Source organism: Nannobrachium achirus (assembly GCF_963921795.1).
Source record: "Nannobrachium achirus genome assembly, chromosome: 15".
Lineage (NCBI taxonomy): Eukaryota > Metazoa > Chordata > Actinopteri > Myctophiformes > Myctophidae > Nannobrachium > Nannobrachium achirus.
In genome coordinates, this window is record NC_137822.1 from 31,596,316 (window position 1) to 31,616,988 (window position 20,673).

General features: G+C 41.5%; 1 protein-coding gene across 1 annotated transcript; it reads left to right on the top strand.

Moving 5' to 3' along the window:
- Nucleotides 1-185: 185 nt before the first annotated feature.
- On the top strand, nt 186-18,711 carry ccni (cyclin I). Its single transcript, XM_080743239.1, has 10 exons — nt 186-406; nt 2,623-2,782; nt 5,227-5,361; nt 9,625-9,699; nt 10,178-10,318; nt 10,894-11,022; nt 11,413-11,514; nt 12,443-12,629; nt 14,751-14,995; nt 16,251-18,711. Exons 2-10 carry the CDS (start codon nt 2,669-2,671, stop codon nt 16,500-16,502), a joined length of 1,380 nt encoding a protein of 459 aa, XP_080599365.1. The 5' UTR covers nt 186-406; nt 2,623-2,668; the 3' UTR covers nt 16,503-18,711.
- Nucleotides 18,712-20,673: the final 1,962 nt, after the last annotated feature.

Genomic DNA, 20,673 nt, shown 5'->3' on the forward strand with positions numbered 1-20,673 from the left:
CACACACACACACACACACACACACACACACACACACACACACACACACACACACACACACACACACACACACATTTTTTGTTATTATTACAATGTAGCCTCGAGCGACTCTAGGCATAGATTGTCTACCTGGCAACCAGCTAGCCAATCACATCACCTACGCCGTCTCTTTGGGCCATGGGATCTTGTCTGTGTGCGTTCACTCCTTCCTGGTCCCTTCCTCGGAAGTAGACGGTATCTGTCTATATTCCGTTTTTATTTTTATACCCCTTTTTTCCCCAAAAAAGGAGCAACATGGACGGCAAGATGGACGAATAAATAAAAGGACGGGAGTCAGGATTTCGCCCCCTTTGTTTTTTTCATGAATTTAGTGGACCGGATGAAATCCAACTGCTTCGCAGGGGAGGTGAGTGGCTCCGTCTACGTACTGGAGAGAGCCAGGGCTATGTGAAGAAGGAAAGGTCACATACGTCAAGTTCACGGGCAAACTGCAGTTGAAAGTTTGATGGCTGCAGCCTGCAGGCAGCATGATGATGCATGAACGAGTTAGTATGTGAAAGAGCGGAGTATGAATGAATACGCATTATTAATACAATAAACTTGAATCTTTGAATTACAGCTACCTTTGTCAAATAAAACGCTTTCAGGGAGTTTAATAGCCTAACACTAAAGCTGGACTTGCACAGCACTACAAGGTCTTTATACAATCTTAGACGATGAAATCTGGTAGCATCACACACACACCACAGGATAATATTATTTTATCTGATGATAGTGTAGTTTACAGTACTATAAGATTATTTTATTATATTTTAGTAACTCTGTGAGCTCCTTCTTAAACATACTCCTTGGAGCGAACACCGGCTTATCACTGGAGAAAAAAAACGACGTCCCTTTAAAAATGTCCACTGCAATGTCCCTGAGCCACACACATTATGATTATGAATCAACACTTTTTGTTGATATTATTTATGAATGAACGCTTATGATTATTATGTATGACACGAACTAGTATGAGTATTGAATTTATTAATTTGAAATCTAAATTATGTTCCAAATGAGCAAAAGGTATATTTGGTCCGTGCAAACGACAGGGTCGCTATCATGGTGTTTACTTTGATGTTTCAACTTCAAAGGAATACCAGGGTGGCTACTGGCTACTGTTAACTACACGACAGAGTGTAACAAATGTAACCAAAACAAAGGGGCCCACGGGTGAGGGTTGATATGGTTACATTTTGGTTACATTTGTACAAATGATGGATGAATGTCTGAACACTGAACGATTTGTACTGTGTCATGTTGAAACAGCAGCTGTGTGTTTGTGTGCCAGTGGATAGTCTGAGCCAGAAAATTAAATAAACCATAGCATATCTGTAGCTGTCCTATTTGGAGGCTATGTCCAAACCCAAAGGCGTTTTTATCATTTTGTTTACTGTGACGCATTGTTATTTAACAGTGCCTATAGCTTATCTACATAATGTACGTGCTAAATGTCATGTCATGTCATGTCATGTCATGTCATGTCATGTCATGTCATGTCATGTCATGTAAGGGCAGACCGGGATGTAGGTAGGGATGCAACATTTCACCCCCAATCAGGTCAAAACCCACAGTGCCTGCAGGTGTGCTATTAGAGTGTCAATTTAACTCTTGAGAAATGTATCTTTAGTGTAGTGGACCCACTTTTGTACACCGAGTTACAAATGGATTTATTAATCCTGATTATTTTACTGACAAAAGTGAGGAAATTGTGAGCAAACCATCTTTGCTTGTTGTAGCCTATCTACCAGTGCCTGTTTATTTATTTGTTGTTGTTGTTTTTGCAGCCATGTTGTCAGATAATCAACCTAAGCCATGATCTTTTCAACTCCCAACTGTCCCTTATCATTTTGGTCAACTAACCTGGCTGAGTTTAGGGATTTACTACTGCTATCTACACTCACACAGTCATAAAATAAACCAGGGTCAGTGTTACAATGCAGTAAAGGCAAGGTCAGTTTAAATGTAAAGCACATTTCAACAAAAAGGCAATTAAACATTCTGTTTAAAAGAAATGCAAAAATAAACACTTAATAAAATGACATTTGGAGTAAGGTTAATGCTCTGCAGTTGCAGCGCACTGCTTTATGCAGCTTGATGTAAATGTCAAATGTATATTTAGTTTGCACGTAACCATAAGTCTCATAAGCCATAAATCTGCACATCCAAGCCATGCTGTGCTTGAATAATGTTTTGACATGAAATGTAATATCTTGGTCTCTGACTCTTTGTAAGTTGAGTCAAGTTGAGTCTAGTTAGGAAATCAACTAAACGAAAGGTACACAGATCGCCATTTGAACTGAATAGAACATTATTTATTTTATTGTCTATGTTTTGAATGCAAAAGGTAGAAATTTTATTTATGTATTTTTTGTGTGCAATATATAACATTCTGGAAGGAAGTACACATTAAAATACAATACAAGCAAAAGTTGCAACATTAGAGTAGGTGCATATATTACTGTAGTGTCATACAGGGTAATATGGTAGCGATTTGACTTAACTTTCTGTTTTCTACCGATTGCTGTTCCAAGTGTTGCACTATAGGAGGTGATCAGTATTGTTATATGTCATTTCCAGGTTGCTGTATCCAGTGGGGAGGTAGGCTCAACCAGGGGTGATCGTAATGAAGTACACCGAACCCTGGGAGCACCAGAGGCTGTCTTTTCTTCTGGAAAAGGCAGCCTCTAGGGAAGCCAAGATGTGGAAGGTCTACGTGCCAAAGAAGCCCTCCTCACAGGTCAGTATGTGTCTGCCATCTACAAACAAACACTATTTTCTTTATATGGGATCTTGCCTTGTTCAATCAAATATTCAATAGGCCCAGTTGGTATTCATATTACCTGTATGTGATTTCATTTTAAATAGGCCTATTTGATGCGAAAATGTGATGCTGAATTGGCAACAAATACAGAGTGTAACATGTGACCGTGTATCATCTCACCAAGCACTGTAATGATAATTATGTGAGCATCCACACTGATGAACGATAATATTCTGTAAACACTAGCACTTAATTAACACGCTCCACAATCTAGCTCTGTCAGAGCCCACACAGAAGGAGAGAGAGAGATCTGTGGTGCTGAAAGAAGCATGCATTGGATTAGCTGACTCTGATTATTAATTATAAGGAGGCGAGATAGTTGTAGTAGCCTACCACAGTAAACATATTTATATAAACATATTTATAGTAATAGTTATCGTGCTCTGTGTGAACAACACTTTAGTCTCTAGTATCAGAGTTGAGAACTAATTATAGAACTGGTTTTATAGAAAAGTACTAAGTAGTATAGTTCCTCGGGTATGGTTTTGTGTTCCCACTTCCCTCTACTCATCATCCACGGTTGTGTCATTAGATCAATGGCCTGGCTTCTCTGTATTGTGTTTTGTTATGTTGTTCTGTTCTCTTCCCTTCTCTTTTGTCTTCTCTTCTGGTGCCACCAATATGTTCTAATCTATACTGGTACACACCAATGTGTTATTTTCTGATAGTAAATGGTACAATTATACAGTCTATCTCCAAAGCACTTGACAATTAGCATTACATTCACACTCTCACATTCCCACTCCCATGGTGGAGTCAACCATGCAAGGCACCAACCTGCTTATCGGGAGCAGTTGGAGGTTAAGTGTCTTACTTAAGGACACCTTGACACCAAGCCAGGAGGAGATTGGGATCAAACGGGGTTACTTCAGATTCCAAGACGAAAACTGCCACTCTACCTTCAGTGTTCTCACACACACATATTTTACCCCCTATTCTACTATTCTACTCTGTTTATCAATTCTATTCTATTCTATTCAGGTATCTGACCTCGTTCCAACTCCCCTGTCCCCACATAGTGTTTCTCTACCCAGGGTAGGGCTAGGGCTCAGCCGAGGTGTATCTAATGAAGTTAGAGGACTCCGCAGAAGGGAATCCCTGACAGTTAATCTGTAGGGCCTGCTGACTTGCTGAGTCATTGCAGCATACTCTTAGCTCTACTAGCCTAATATGGACAGTCAACTGCTGCTCACTTTGTTGTTATTGCTTATGTGCATGATATCCCTTGAGTTTTTTTTATTTATTTAACCTTTTATTTATGCAGGTAATAATACTCTCATTCTCAAGAGCGACTTGGTACACAAAGTATGCATGCGCGTGCGCACACACACACAGTTGCAGCAGTAAACAGCAGTAAATAAATTAAGTCACCTAGTACATAGTGGACAGTACATTCAATACAGAGACCAGATTAAAACAGATCATGGGACGTACATTAAAACGGCTAAGTGCAAACCTCCTCCTGCATTTGCAAAAGAAGTGTATGTTGTTCAAGAGATATCAAGCTGGACAGCTTCAGCTCCTGCTGTAGCGTGTTTGGCTTCCGTTTGACCTAAATACATGTATATAGCCTGCTTAAAGGGGCACTACCATGATTCACAACATTATCTCTATCGTTGCTGTCAGGCAGAAACCTTGCATGACCTGAACCGATACTTAATCAAAACCCAAAGTGTTGTGAGCTTGTACACCTGGGTACTTTTGCACACCACTGTCATACGATGAAGTATAAAATAGGCCAGGGCTTAAGCATTAAGTGGTTAAAGGATGACCAGATAATACATTTAGGGGCTGGATAGCAATTTAATCCAGTTAGGAGAGAGAACTCACAGGACACAGGGTGAAGTAAGGATAAGGACAATTGGAAGTAGTACAACCAAAAACAGAATTGGAAAAAAACATTTAAGCTGATACATGGTTCCTCTGCAGATTGGATGAAATTGGTGACCCACCTGAAAGTGTTATTTTCTGTTTATTAATGAAATGGGGAAACTGATGTTACTGAACAAACACTCTATGCAGCAGTGAGTTCTAGCAGTGATCAGAATATAGAGCTATTTAACAAAAAATTTGCAGGGGCAAAATACTTAGGGTTAGGGTTAGTTTTATTGGGCACTAAAAAGCTCCGGTGGATTTGGGCCTAGTAGTCAAGTGTCAAATAGCCACTGCACCCAGGTGTCAAATAAGAGGACCAACAGAGAAAAAGAAACGTTTAATCTGTTGAGGGTTCTGTATGCTTAATCTGCTGTTGCCAAAACACAGAACCCCCCACACCAATAGTACTTCAAGTCTTGACATGTAGTATGAATGTTGTTAGTAATTTGTTATTACGCTGCCGTGTTGTTTTTGCTTGTTTTCAGGATACAGACATCTCCCCAGCCCAGCGGGATGAGGTAGTGCGCTGGTTGACGGAGCTCCACAGTCGACTGCAGCTGTACCCAGAGACACTGGTGCTAGCTGTCAGTATACTGGACCGCTTCCTAGCTTCTATCAAGGTAAACAATACTAATATTACTATGACTACAAGGAGGCTGTATACAGTTTTGTTTTGTTTTTGCCATTAAAAATTGAGTAAACTGGTTGCACTCTGCACTGCGTTTTTTCGTTCCGTTTTCCGTTCCGAAATCCGGAGGCCAGGGAGAGAGAGAGGAAAGAAAGAGAGAGAGAGCATGGGACTCAGTGGCGACAGCTGCGAAAATCGGAAAGAATCAACCCTGGTCTGAAAATAAATACGAATCGGGCGGCAGTGTGCAAACGTGATTGACATAATGTGAGGTTGATTTTTTTATTTACGTTCTCCGAAATTCGCTCCGATATTCGTCTCGAAAAACGCAGCAGTGTGCAAAGACCTTAACGTTTGTATTTTGCGGTTTGTGTAGAAATGCCATGGCTTGGAGTACCGTAGCTCTGGTGGCTGCAGCCGCCCAAATGGGGATTAGTTCCTCAGGCAAAACGGGGGCTTCAGTTTGATTTGGGATTTCTTCGATCCCCATTGAAGTTATTTCCTGTCATTTAAGATTGAATCTCTGGGTGAAAATGTCACGATATACTAAAGACAGAAATATGCAGGATCAGGTTCTTTCAGGTTAGTTCATGAGGACTGTATAAGGAATTGATTTAAAATATTGCCATGGTTCGCTCAACCGGAGGTCCCCAATGTCAGTTATTTAAATTGTCAACACTATTTATCTCTAAGTTCTGTTAAGCTAACATAAATAAAGCTGTGGTCCAGACAACCTGCACATTCATGAGGCAGAGCTCATTGGCTCAGTAGGGAGACAGACAGTAGGACAGCTGAGATTGAAGACGGGCATTAGAAAAGATGAGAGGGAGATGGGCAGTATAGGAAATCTCTGGGTGCACCCAGAGATTCCCAGAGATTTCCAATGCAATTCAAGTCAATACAAACACACGTCATCTTGTAATATTTCTTGTGTACACCCAAAGTGGCACAAAACACTTAAGTATAAATATTTTCATCTCAAGGGGTTTTCAATGAAGCAATGGCCTGTGTGTATATATCCGGTGTGTATACAACAGAGTCACATGAATCACTTTTCCCCCGATATGATTGTCTCCACTAGCCGAAGGCTGAGGGAGAGTATGTTTTCCCCTCCGTCGGTCCGTCCGTCCGTGCGTCCGTCCGTCCGTGCGTCCGTCCGTCCGTCCGTCCGTCCGTTTGTCCGTTACCAGCTAATCTCCGGCGCCGTTGGCCCGGTCGCTGCCAAACTGTGCACACACACTCCCTCGACACCAATTCAGAACCTCTGCCCCAAATATTTCACATGGGCCTGTTCTAGCGCCACCAGGAGGCCGACTTTTGCAAAACTAACTTTTGCCAGTACTCCTACAGATTTTGTCCAAAAATCACGTAAATCAGTAGACAGTATCTCTACAGTCATGTGATCGACATGGATGTGTCAGATTTTCCATATTCCATCCTGATTGGCTAAAACTGGCTTTCAAAGTTTGCAGGATTGGTCAGTTTTGAATAAAATGCCTGAAATCCTGAACGCAGTCTGCGATTTTGGTGAAATTGTGCATGCACATTCCCAATAGGCAGAGGAATAAATGCCACTTAAGAAAAATCAAATCAGCCTCATGGTGGCGCTATAACAGGCCGATTCATGTTTTCACCTATAACTCCACCGATTAGTGTCAAACTTTGTATGCGCACTCCTTAGAGGCCAAGGTAAAACCTCTCCCCTGCATTTTTTACATCAGCCTTTTATAGCGCCATCAGGAGGCCGACTTATGTAAAACACATTACATGCCTGACCTGGTGGAGACCTGTGCTCGGAAGAGCTTTGCTTCTAGTTATTTTTGTGTCCGTTGTGAATGCACTTTTAGAGATATTTTGGGGATACAGACGGTAGGAAAGTTGAGAGGGAACCAATGTAGCAGAGACACAGTAGAGAAGATAGTTGTGGGGTTTGATTGTAGGCCAGCAAATGTGTATGTTGTTCTGGTGTCAATTGTCTGAGCCACTACAGCATCAGTGGGCACGGGAACGTGGACATTGCTGTTGGATTGTCCCAGGCTCTTTTTCATTCTTGAGCGCCCTGGACTAGATGGTCATTTGTTGGGGTTTGTTGAGCCAGTGTTGTTGGATTAGAGCGAAGTTCCTGATAGCTTTGTTTGTGTGATCCACAATAGCTTTACAGCCTTTGCAGCGGACTGGCCCATTCTAGTGTTGTATGGTCATGAGGCTTACAGGCAGCTCACCACACAACTCAAGGCTTTGTTTTGTGTTTATACGGGAACGGCAAGTAGATTCAACACAGCAGGGAAATAATGTTAGAATTTAAATTAAGACAGGGCAAGTAAAAGTATACTACATCGTGAGAATGCATACTTTGTGTGTGTGTGTGTACAAACAGTATGAACTTGAAGCATTGTCGTGCTTTTGCTCTTTGTGGAAGTGATTGATTTATAGTTGTGTTGATAACAAAGCTTCCCGTCTCATCTCATCTTGTCTCATCTATTTATTCTCATGTATTCTATTGTTGTCTCGACTATTATTGTTGGCTCTCACCCAGCCATTCCCCTCAGTAGACCTCCTATCATGCTATTCCCAGACATGAGAGTGTGTGTGTTTCTGTCTCTGTGCATCATCTCTTCTCTCTCTTTCTCCATCAAGCCGGAAATGCATGCTGAGTGTGAAAACTGCTGTACCCTAGTGGTGGTGGTGTTGTCCTATTGCGACCCCCCACCTCAGCGTTGATGCTACCTTGAGCGATGTGTAGCGTTTCTCACATTGACCTTTTGCGTCCAATCTGAGTACAGTTCACATTTGCCCTTTTTTAAAATCTTGCCTGCTCGCTATGATGTCTGAAGCCCAGAGATATGTTCATATTAGATCAGTGATTCCCAAACTTTTTTAATTCCAAGGGACCATATAGTAATTCTGAGATTTACAGACCTGCAACGGTCCATATAACTCCCTCCGAGAACCCTGAGGGTCCCTGCACCCTACTTTAAGAGCCACTGTATTTTTCATGTGTTTTTTAGATTTGTGAAGGTAGGAACTGTACACACACAACAAAACATCTGTAAGGCAATCTAGGGCTGAAACTCGATTATCATGTTAGCTGAAACTCGGTTATCGTGTTAGTGATTATTCTATCGGTTTCTTTTCGACATTTATTTATTTATTTGGCTCTGCACCCAGCCAAGCGGTGAGACGCTCATTGTGCCTGCTTAACCTTCTTAACACCCCCCCCCCCCCCCCTCTCTCTCTCTAGCTGCATGTATGTGTATGTGAAACTAAACACTGTCTGTAACAGAAAGTAGGTCCCTGTGTGCGGGAGTCCAGAGGGTCAGTGAAAAAAAAGTTTGTTTTGGATACAAAAGCGTGTGTGTGTGTGTATTGTAATCTAAATTATATGATCAGTTCATTACTGCCATAGCGCCGCAGAGAAACCGCTGACTCATTTGAATCTCACCCCTAGAGACTGCTCAGTGTTGACAAAATGCTGATTTGTGTTTCGGAACTTCTGCAAAACTTATTGTATTATAAGCATATTATGAACTGTGCTATGGAAGCGAAAAAGTTTCCAGTTGGATTTCATGCAAGATTTCATGTGTTAAAAGCGGTACTTTGCAGACTGTTCTTCTATACATCTAAATCCTAAAATAAATTATTGCTATTTACTAATTCCTACAATTTAATCACCACAATTCCCTGCATGGTCGACTCATGCTTCTTACACAGAAAGTAAATGACTGTTCCAGGAGTTATTGCTGTGCAAAGGAATACATACTGTAGCCCCCATTGCTTCTCATTATGGTGGATTTTCCAGATGACTTCTAAACAGCATTTTTAACTGAACACTGCGGCCCAGAACAATCAGTGTCCATGCAAAAAGTAATAACCAATTTAATAGCTGGGTGCATTTAAAATAACTTAACTGTTCCCATGACATAATAACAGCTTGCCGGTAGTAGCTACTGTGTGCTTGTCTAACTTTGAGAGCCCAGTGCTGTATTGGAGGGGGAAGGCTGGCTTCTTTTGAATCACATTTGATGTTATTGTAATTACATTTCTTTAATGAGCATTGCAACTTTAAGATAATGTCATGGACATTTCTACATCATGTAGACAGTACCGTCTAGACTAGAGAGACTGGAGACCAGGGGAGAGACAGGAGGGATTATATGCAATACAGGTCCTGTAGATTTGAATCCAGGATGTTTTTTCCTCTCCACTCATTAACTGGTTGCGTATTGATTGATTGATTGATTATCTGGTTCCACAGGCCCGCCCGAGGTACCTGCGCTGCATCGCCATTGCCTGCTTCTTCCTGGCTGCCAAAACCTGTGAGGAGGACGAGGTGAGCATATACTGTACACTTAAACACACGAAAGAGAGCTGGCAGATACTGTATATAGGACACCGGCAAACACAGGTACATACTGTACTGTACAGTAGGCTGACACACACACGGATATGATTTCATTGTAGGTATGGGGAAATCTGAACTATTGTCAGAAAGGATGAAACAAGGAAGTCGCTAGGGAAAGGGGTTAAGCCCAGACATTGGGAGCTGCTTTGTTTGAGCAAGAGGTCCAGCTAATAGACAGCATCACACACAGCTAATCAGTGTTAATTTAATTTAATTTAACTCATGAGAACATAAACATTCTCCCTTATACTGTACTATAGGACAGGTCAATTGAATTTATTTGTAAGTTAAATTGTCATTGACAGTCAACCCTGTGTGTGTGTGTGTGTGTGTGTGTGTGTGTGTGTGTGTGTGTGTGTGTGTGTGTGTGTGTGTGTGTGTGTGTGCGTGTGCGTGTGCTTTGCAGCATGTGCCGTCTCTGCGCGAGCTGGTCAGTACCAGTGACTGTGGCTGTTCATCAGCAGAGATCCTCCGCATGGAGAGAATCATCCTGGACAAACTCAACTGGGACCTGCACACTGCAACACCACTAGACTTCCTACACATAGTTAGTTGTTTTTCTTTTTCACTCACCAGCGGCCGCCGCAGCACCTGTTTACCTGGTTACCATGGTAACCAGCTAACACTGCTGTGGCCGGTTTAGGCAGTGAATCCGGCTAGTTTAGTTAACCCAGCCGTGGCTGGTTTTGGCAGAATATGTGTAACATCACTAGTGTCAAATGTCAGCAGCCAAAATGGGCCTAATGCTGAATGCCAAGAAGACAGAATGCCTGCTTCTGAATGAAGGACACGGATCCTCCAACCATCCGCTCCATTAACAGCAGTGGCATTAAAGAAATTGAGGATTTCAAATGTATTCAGTAGCAGAAAGAAAGAACTTCCTGCCAAGGAAAGGACAGGCATGGAGTGCCTGCAATAAGCTACATCATCACCACACATAGATCTAACCCTAGATCTGCCATTTTCACCAAATGTGTGCCACCGAAAAGGGAGAGGCTGGGTTTATGTGTTTAAAATGAACTGCATACATTTCTTGGGGGGTGCTGTGATCTCATCTGGCCCTCCCTGAGACGTTCTGTTTGTCATCATGGTAATTGTCTTGTCCGTCTTTGTATCCTGTAGTTCCACGCCATGGTGTTGACGTGTCGGTCATGGTTTCTGGAGTCTGTCCTGGGAATGAACCGCTCCCAGCATCTGTCACTGCTCACACAGAGACTGTACCACTGTCTGGCTGACCACACGCTCATACAGGTACGCACGCACGCACGCACGCACACACACATTATGGGAACAGAATTACAGAGGGTGTGAGGTGTTGGAAAAGTGTAAAAAATAACGGTTCTTGAAATTGATAAATCTCCTTTATTTATCCTGGTTGGGATAAATAGTGTTTCTCATGTAAACAACAATGTCCGGGGAATCAGATGTCTACAATTACAACGTTTATGTTTTGTTTAGCTTATCATGGAAGTTTGATCAGTGAATATTTCCAACTCAAACGCTAATAAAAAGCAGCATGTGTGATACAGGGGAAAACAAGAGATACAGATTTGTTTTGACTGAAATTTCTCTTAGGGATTTGTTTTACATGTGTATATATACATGTATGTAGTGTGTTTTCATCTTTTCATGTTCATGTAGGTACAAGGATCCATGCTGGCTTTGGCCCTGATCACCTTAGAACTGGAAACCTGCTGCCCTGACTGGCTGGCTCTAACCATTGACCTACTCAGGAAGGCACAGGTAAGCTGTGTGTCTCGACACTTTTGACACCAATAGAGTCTAGCTAGTCTATCTGACCAGAGAGATGGGTCTGACACAGCTCGGCTGTGGTATGAGAAAGGGGGGAACACAGGATACTCTCCTGTGGCTTCCTGTTTGAATTAAGAACAGTCATTGGTTACAATCAGAGGCGCAGGCATTAGTATGACCATGCAAGTAATTGTGCGGTATCGTCCACCACAGCACAGCAGCTTCTCTCTGACACAGCTTGATAGGTGTTTGATAGTTTGTTGTGTGTTTTTATCGAGATTGGGGTCATGAGTTAAACCAATTAAATCGTTTGCACTAACTGCCATCATGTGCCATGTTGACAAAAAATTGTAGACATAATATTACCAGCCAATATGTGCTCACAGCGGATATCCTCACCCTCCTTTCCAAAGTATGTGGTTTAAATCCAGCTGAACTCTACAACTGTTTATCAGAAGGGGACTCGATTTCGCACGATGCCGATTTAATGACATTGAAACAGCCACGTTCAGCAATAACTCATATGGAAGTAAACTTGTGGACTCAGGTCTTGTGTGAAAGGTGACGACCATCCTGTGTCAGCGTGTGTGTGTTTGTGTGAGTGTCTGACTTGACTGTCTGTCTGAATTGCCCATTCGTACTTTTTTTTAAAAGACACAGGTATCTGTCTCACTTGTCTCACCGGTCTCTCTGTCTGTCTTTGTGTAACACTAGAAAGAGAAGTTCTGCCGTTTCTGTTTAAAGATGTATAAATGTTTCTGTTTCCTCTTGTCCTCTGCCTTTCACTCATCCTTTTCTCAATCTTCTCTCTTCTCCTCCCCTTCCCGTCTCCCCTCTGCTGCTTTCCCCACCCCTGCTCCTCTCTCCACTGGTCTCCTCTGCTCTTCATCTCTTTGCTCATCTCTTATCCTCCTCCCAGATTGACAGCTCTGAGTTGATTCGGTGCAGAGAGCTTGTGGCTCGTAGCCTATCCACACAGAGAGCTTCCCTGCCTCCCAACACTGTTTACATCTACCAGCCTCCTCTCCTGCCTGGTGAAACAACCTCCTCCACTACTCAGCCCCATGACACACGGGACCGGCCAGGACACCGCAACAGCACACACGGTACCAACATTTTGTAATTTTGTGTGCATATACAAAGCATCTGTCCCTTTCCTCCAAAGCTATAATACACAGACAGATAATTGTGGGCCTAAATGTGACTATATGCACTTGCCCAAAACGGGTGTCGATGTACTGTATGTACTTGTAAGCCCAGTATACATTCAGACATACATATAGGCCCTGTGTTTCTACTGTATATGGAACATTGCATACTAACAAGCTTCCTCTATACTTAACTTGGCCAATCGAAAACAATCTGTGCAATGTGCAATGTATTCCTAAAAACACTTTCGGATGACTTTAGAGTTCACCCTAAAATCAATTTTGTACAAAACTCCTCGTCCTACCTCTGATGTATACTTTTGTTGTACAAGTCCAACGGTTTCGTGCCCCAAAAATAGATGATCTACAAGCTCATAATCTGTAAGCATTAGTAGTGTGAACTACTGAAGTATAACAGTGTAGTGCGAGTGCCAGAGTCCAATGTAACAGGAGTAGGCATGATAAATGATACACAGGTTAACAGTCATGAGATAAACTAACTGCAGACGGGATATTGAGTGACCATACATAGGTGTGCTTCAGCTGCAGTACACAGAGCTGTGTAGCATAATGACAGACAGGTTTAGGGGTGCGACGATTCAGTCAAACTGATGCATTGGGCAGGAACGCACCATGTGGCCATGATGTAAACAAAAACTACATGGCCAGGTGTCGCGTTGTCTTTTCTTTCACCCAGAAAAGAATAATTATGATCATCCGTTCTTCAGTTAGGGTCCGTAGGGTTTCACAAAAAAAAAACACAATCTGGGAAAAGAATCCGAGATACATGGATTTTTCTAAATCTAATGACATGGAGGCGGACGGAGCAAAACATTTCGGGAAGACGTAATTTCCGGTTGTATTCTGGGATTTTGTAGTCCTGGATCGCTCGCTCGCTCAGCGAATCCCTGAAAACTCGAACATGATGCAGATCTACGTCCTTGGCGGTGAATGTATGAGACGGCTAGTGTAGTGGCAGATTTCACAGGATATCATCTATTAAATGCATTTATTAAAATTCACCCGATAGCATCTATTGAAATGCATCTATTAAAATGCGTAAATTGTATCAAATGCTGATCTGCTGGCTGCTTAAAATGTATCTAGATGCATGTTGATATGAAGTATCAACATGCATACAATATCTGTATAAAAAAAAGAAAGTTGCACTATATTTAAAGGGGAAGACCACCCATTTTCAATATTGAACTATGTCATTAATATACCTTAGAGGAGTTGTGTGGAAATAAATAAAAAGTTCCCCCTCTTCTGTGTTGCCTAGAACTGGAGGATTGATTTTGGGGTTTGTATTGCAAATTACAACTTGATGACATCACACATTGTACTTTACAATACAAACCCCAAGATCAATCCTCCAGTTCTAGGCAACACAGAAGAGGGGGAACTTTTTTATTATTTCCACACAACTCCTCTAAGGTATATTAATGACATACCGGTAGTTCAATATTGAAAATGGGTGGTCTTCCCCTTTAAGATCAAAAGGTCTTGGGTTATATTTGTACAGGAAGGGTACATTTATGTATTGATTGTTGTTGGGCTGGCTTATGGACGGTATTACAGTGCCACCATGTGGCCATTCAGGGTTATGGTCCTTGGTCCTGGTGACACTGATTCCCATGAATATGACCAAATGCCACTTCTCTCAATTGGTGTGAGGAAAGTAATGACACATGAGTTGAGGAAAGTAATGACACATGAGCTTTGAGCTTTAACTTGTATACATGGGGGAAAATAACTAAGATAGGCATCACAGTATCTGGTACAAGATTAACAATATAAGAGTCAAAACTATTGGTAATGATCTGTCCAAAAGAAAAAACACTATAGATATATTTTTGATTCAGCCTTTTCGGCCAGGTTAATTCAAGATATCGATATCAGAGCTGAGAAATGTGTTTTGTGTTTGTCTTTACATTGGTAAGTACAGACAAGTCCAACTGGTCGTACACCAATCATATAGATTACAGACCCTAATCTCAGCATTGTTTATGTATTGAGTATAGGTGCCTGTATCAGAGAAAATAACTGTTTGTTGGTTTAATCTCTTGAACCACACAGGGACCAGCAATGCTGTCGTCATCACCGGGTCCTCCAGAGACCAGGGTGTCGGTGCTGCAGCCTCTGCCCATCCTCAGGCACCTGTGGCTGGGGAAGGAGGCCGGCACCCCTGGGCCCCAGCCTCTCCCACCTCCAGCCCCAGCCCTGCACTTCTGTCTCCACCCAAACGCTACCAACAACACCATCCTCCGCTCAACCACCTGCAGAACATCATCGTGCGGTGCAAGGCCTCTGCCAAGCGCAAGGTAATAATAACCTGACATATCTATAGATGGGCAGACAGAGGCCATAAGACGGATGGGGAGATGGAGAAAGAGATGGCTAGGCAGGCAAATAAGTAGAAATTAAAAGCACTCTATTGCTGAGAATTCATATAAATAATGACTTACTTGCTCCATACAATATATATATTACACAAACTCAGGCATTGGTCGTCATGAGTTTGCAAGATTTATTTATAAATGTACTTGATGGTGTGGCGCCGAAGGGGCCAGCCGTCTAGAACAGTGTAGGTCTGTATCTCTGTCCCTATCTGTGTCCCCACAAACGTAGACCACACCACCCTGTGCATACAGCACCAATGACAGCGCACAGTTGATAATGTGGTTCAAAGCACCACGTTATCAGCCTGCCTGTCGTTACCAGGGTTATTGCGGTGACAAGGTGTCGTAAATGTTCAGTCCATATATGGGCATATGTGCACGTTCGGTGTACCAGGAGGCTCAATTATTGACTGAAAGAACAGGAAGACCAAGTACTCAAAAGTATCAGGCAGTGAACTCCAGTGAATACAAGGTGCTCTTGAAATAAAAAAACAAACAAAAAACTATCATATCTTTATTTGAAGGTGTTGATTGTATTTATATCTGTACATTTTGTAAACATCTTTTGTAATAGATATGCCTGTACTTAATTTTCTTTGCAATAAACAGATAAAAAAAAAAAAAAAAAATATATATATATATATATATATATATATATATATATATATATATATATATATGATACAGAAAAGGGAACCAATAAAGGTTCCTACTTCCAGCAAACCCGCACAGAAGCAGGAAGGTCCACTAAAAACCACTAGGAGATAGCAAAGAACAGACAGCTGACCGGTTTCCCCCAAACAAGGGCTTCCTCAGGGCGTAGCTGGAAAGACTGTCATCTTCCTGCTACAGTAGTGGTTAATAAAGGCTGTGTGATTGAGAAACTTTCCTGCTCTGTGCGATTGCCCTCTGAAATAAGCCTAAGTGACATCTAAATGATAACCAACTGGACAGACAGGCAACCAACATCAACCACTCCTCTTAATCGTTTCTCTGTTCTAATTCATGGGTTGCATTTGTAGTCCTAAACCGGACATATTGAGGACCAACACAGGTGTTCAATGTGTCTGATTGGCGTAGAACCAATTTTCTACGTTAATCAAAACACCTGTGTTGGTCCTCAAAATGGCTGGTGTAGGACTACAAATTCAACCCATGAATACTGTCATTCTTACAGGTGGAAGAGATGGAAGTAGATGACTTCTTTGATGGGATCAAACGCCTCTACAACGAAGACCCTGCCAACACTACCGCCCCCGTCCAGGAGGGGGTGACACCAGCTGTGATGACGGGAGCTCTAGTGGGCGGTGGTGGCGGAGAAGGTGTTGGAGGTTGCGGGGGTGGCGTAAGCTTCCTGTTGCCCCGGCAACAGAAAGGTAGCTCCTCCCCCTGCCCGCCTCTGCAGCCCGTCAGCGATGCCACGATGTAGAAGCAACGGAAGGAAGAAACCCACGTCCTTTTCTGTCTTTGTTGGCGAACCCCCGTTTTTTACTGAAAGCCACGTTTCAGCACTGAAGCCGTCTTTGTCTGCTGGATTGATGAATTGACAGGAGTTATTTATAAAGTAGTGGGATTAGAGCAAAGCTTCTCTGGCAGGTAGCGTTGTTCATTACACTGGCAAAAAGGTTGACCTGTTTACCACTATATTCATATTCATAAAATACAATGGTACAATATTAACATACTATGTCCTACACATTAAATCTATATGGGACCATACGCTGTGGTTACAACCAGGCAAACATAGCTGCAGTGTGCTGGGTTTGATTCCTACTCTGCTGTCAGACTTTCCCGTCATTCCTCCCTGTCTGTTGTTTAAACCAAATGAAGGCACTAAATATAAGCTATGCATTCGCAAAACACATTGACGTACAGTACAACAGTGCAGTAAAACAAAGATGATTTCAGTGCTGAATACATGTTTTTACGAAAAAGTGGGGGAAACACCACAGAGTCAGTGAAACAACCTCAGAAATGTTCCAAGTGTTCATCGTTCTAGAAGCCAGTTATTCTGACCTCACAGCTTCAAAAACTGAGCCCCCAAAAAAAAATCATACAAGAAAAAATACCTGCTGCTATATGATGTCATTATTAATATGTGTTGAACACAAATACAAAAGTAAAAAAAAAGAGATAACTTTAAAAAGGCAAAAATGCACCTTAAAAAAAGTAGAATTTTCCATGTGTCTCGCTCACTCTTTTCTCTCCTCTTTCTCTCTTGGTGGATTATCCTTTTTTTTTGTCACTAATGTAACTTAACATGGTGTTTGTCAAATTTTATATGTTGTTACACTGTACCCATGTGGTCCTCCTTTCTTTTCATTTATTTGTTTGTTTTTGGAAAACTATCAGTTTTTCTCCCTTTCACTCTATTCCTTTAATTTCCCCTCCTTTTCGTCACACACGCACGCACGCACACACACACACACACACACACACACACACACACACACACACACACACACACACACACACACACACACACACCCCGTTCTCTATACAATCTCCCTTCAAAATAAGCTAACAGTAGTCTTTGTAGTATTTGTAGTATTTATACTCCGTTGTACGATGGGGTCGAGTTGCGTGCCGAAAATAGCCGATCTACAAGCTCACAATGTGTGAATGAGTCTGTACTGTATACGTCATACAGGATACAGAGGGTGTAATGTTTCTCTCCTTTCTTCTCTTCCACATGTCGATCATGTTTCTCTCTGAGAATAAGAGTTAAGAAATTGAATGTACAGTAAGACTGTTTTGTTTGTAGAGGATTATACATGTAGTAACTCGCCCAAGTAGAAGAAAACGGTGATAACAATTTGATTGTTAATAGAAGATACTAATATAAAGAAAATAATCCCCTACACAGCAAAATCTGGATTGTCAGTGTAACACTTAAGACTTTACTGTGTACAATCGATACAATTTCTCTCTCTATCCTCCCTCTTTTCATCACATCAGTCCCCTCTCATTCAGCTTGTTTGTACTAGCAGAAGAAATCAATAGAATAATCCTGTCTCTGAGCACCCTGGCCACAATAGGCGATGTAAAAGGCATGAAGCTGCAGACACCGGAAGTGCTGCGGTTAACGGTGAAATTCTCCCGGCGGAAGTAGAACCGTTTCATGCCGTTTCAGCCTATGGATGTAACCAGGCTTTTCTCTTCACAGATGAGTTAGCCTGGCTACGCGAGGCTAGTCTCTGAGACCGTATCAACACGGGAATATAATGATTTAATTTGAACTGTTGTGTATGTCAGACCTAGTCGAGGCGAACTAGACCTAGCTCATGTCTAAAGTACAAGATTTTCTTGAGACGAATGCATTAACAGGTATGCCAAAAAAAATAAATTTTAATATATTTGCTTATTGAAGTTGCCCAAACCATTTTGTGCAATGATGTTTGACTGGGGTTCACTGTATTGAGCTCCTAAAAGTAAAGGATTGACTACCTTAACTCTTCAGTTCAAAAAACAAAATAACAAAAAACAACTGTTTTATCTTTTTAAAGTTTTTGATTTTGTTTTGTTTTCTATATTTCTACTTCAAAAAGGCATGTTTTTCCTGTCTGGCAGGGGTTTTTAACTGGCTCTGGATGGGTGAACACCTTGTGGCACCAATAAAGAAAAAGTGTCCAAACTGACACTGTTGTTTGGTCTTCATTTTAAACCAATAGGCCTATACAATATTCACTACTTGTGATGATGCTCACTTCTGCAATACGTTTTAAAGTTACATAATCCATTGAAGAGTCAAACAAAACAGCCATGTTTTGGCCAATAATGGATGTTTTGAGAAATAGAATTAAACCACATTAAATGTACACTTAGTAGATTTCTTGTTTGTAGAGGATTATAAATGGAACTTCCCAAGTTGAAGATGTTTAAAAATATTAATGACTGTCAAATATGTGTGTAGTCAACCAAATTCAAATGGGGAAAATAACTCTGCAAACTTACTAAATGGCCCACCTTAGGTTGCCTGCCAAGTTGGCAGAGTAGACAAGAGCATAGGCACACAAAATAATGTTTGCTCCTACTGATTTCATGATCGGGTATTTCTAACACAGACTCAAATGATCTAATATACCATCCCATAAGTGCTGTCAAACAAGTCTGAGCACATGCATAGAAACCAGGCTTGGATTGTAGAGGGAAAGAGGGGTTGGTGAGAGTGGAATGTCATTCACAGTCACCCACAGACAGTAGATGCTGTCATGTTCAGGCAGGCATGTGCACACTGCACAGCTAGAGCCCAAGTGGGGCTTGAGCACCATGTCCCTTTGCCCTCAGAGTCACAAAACATGCCCTTCTTTTTTGGGTGGTGGTAATTTAATTTCCCAGTTCAGTTATGGTGAATGATAGGACTTGGGTAGGCACTGTTTAGTAAGCTGTTTTGAAACCTCAAATTCCAGGGACTTGTGTATCAGGCATTTTAGAGTAGGACTGCTAGAATCTTATAATTAGCCTAAATCTTCCGGGAGAATAAAAGGAGTGAAACTCACGCAAATTGCAACAGAAAATTAAGACATGTTTATTACTTATAAAAGTCTCAATAGATTATAATAAGTCCTAAAAGGTATCCAAGAAGGTTTCCAAGGTAGTCCTTAACCATAACCTCATTACCCTGGTACTGTACAGTACATCTTTTTTCAAGGCAACATGAATATAAATGTTGTCATTGATTAACATAATTTAAAACTTGATTTAAAAATAGTAAATCTTACTTTCAAAATATTTGTGGCTGTCTAGGCTACACCAAATTGAAAGAATAATTGCAATATAAGAAAAAATCACATTGCTGGCCATGCTCAGAGTAAATTGCCTTGTCTTCCTCGTCATCACATGCAACCTGAGATTAATTTGCAGTCCCTGATATTTCACAGTTGCAAAAGAACACTCCTGCTTTGTGCATGCTGCAGTGTGTCTTGCAGGTGCAGCTGATGACCTGTAAGAGTCGCTGTGGAGCTTGTGGTCAGTCAGATTGGATAGGCCCCATCACTCTTTACAGCTGCATTCTTGTAACAAGTAGTTAATCTACAGTGTATGGTTCTCTTATTTACAGATGTCTTCATATAGATTTATTTGAGTCCTATGGACCGAGGCATCCTGCATCAGGCACCTTCAATCAAATATCAGGGGCTTATTTCCCAGTGTCAGGATATCTCTTAATTTCTCTATCCTGCAACCAAATACGTTTTGGTGTGCACATTTTTGTTTTTGCAGCCATTCCTATGTACCAATGAAGATTGGCAAATACATGCTGTGCTCATCACCAGCGGCCAAGCAAAGAGGAACCTTGATATTACAGTATGTTGTTTGCATGAAGCACAGACGATTGTGTGTGTGCTGCTTAAATCGATGTTGTCACATTTTCTCAATAATAACTGTTAAAATGATTTTGTAATTTTCACATTTTGTCTTTTTATATTTCAACAGACAATCTTAACTAATTCAAAATGCCAGAAATATAGACTTTCTTCACACTCTGACTCAAACCATTCCTATTCAGGTGAGTCCATGGGCCCCTGGGCCTTGGCTCAATGGGCTTTTTGGTCATGGTCATGCAGAGGAATGTAAAAACTCATAAAACAAAAACATCCATT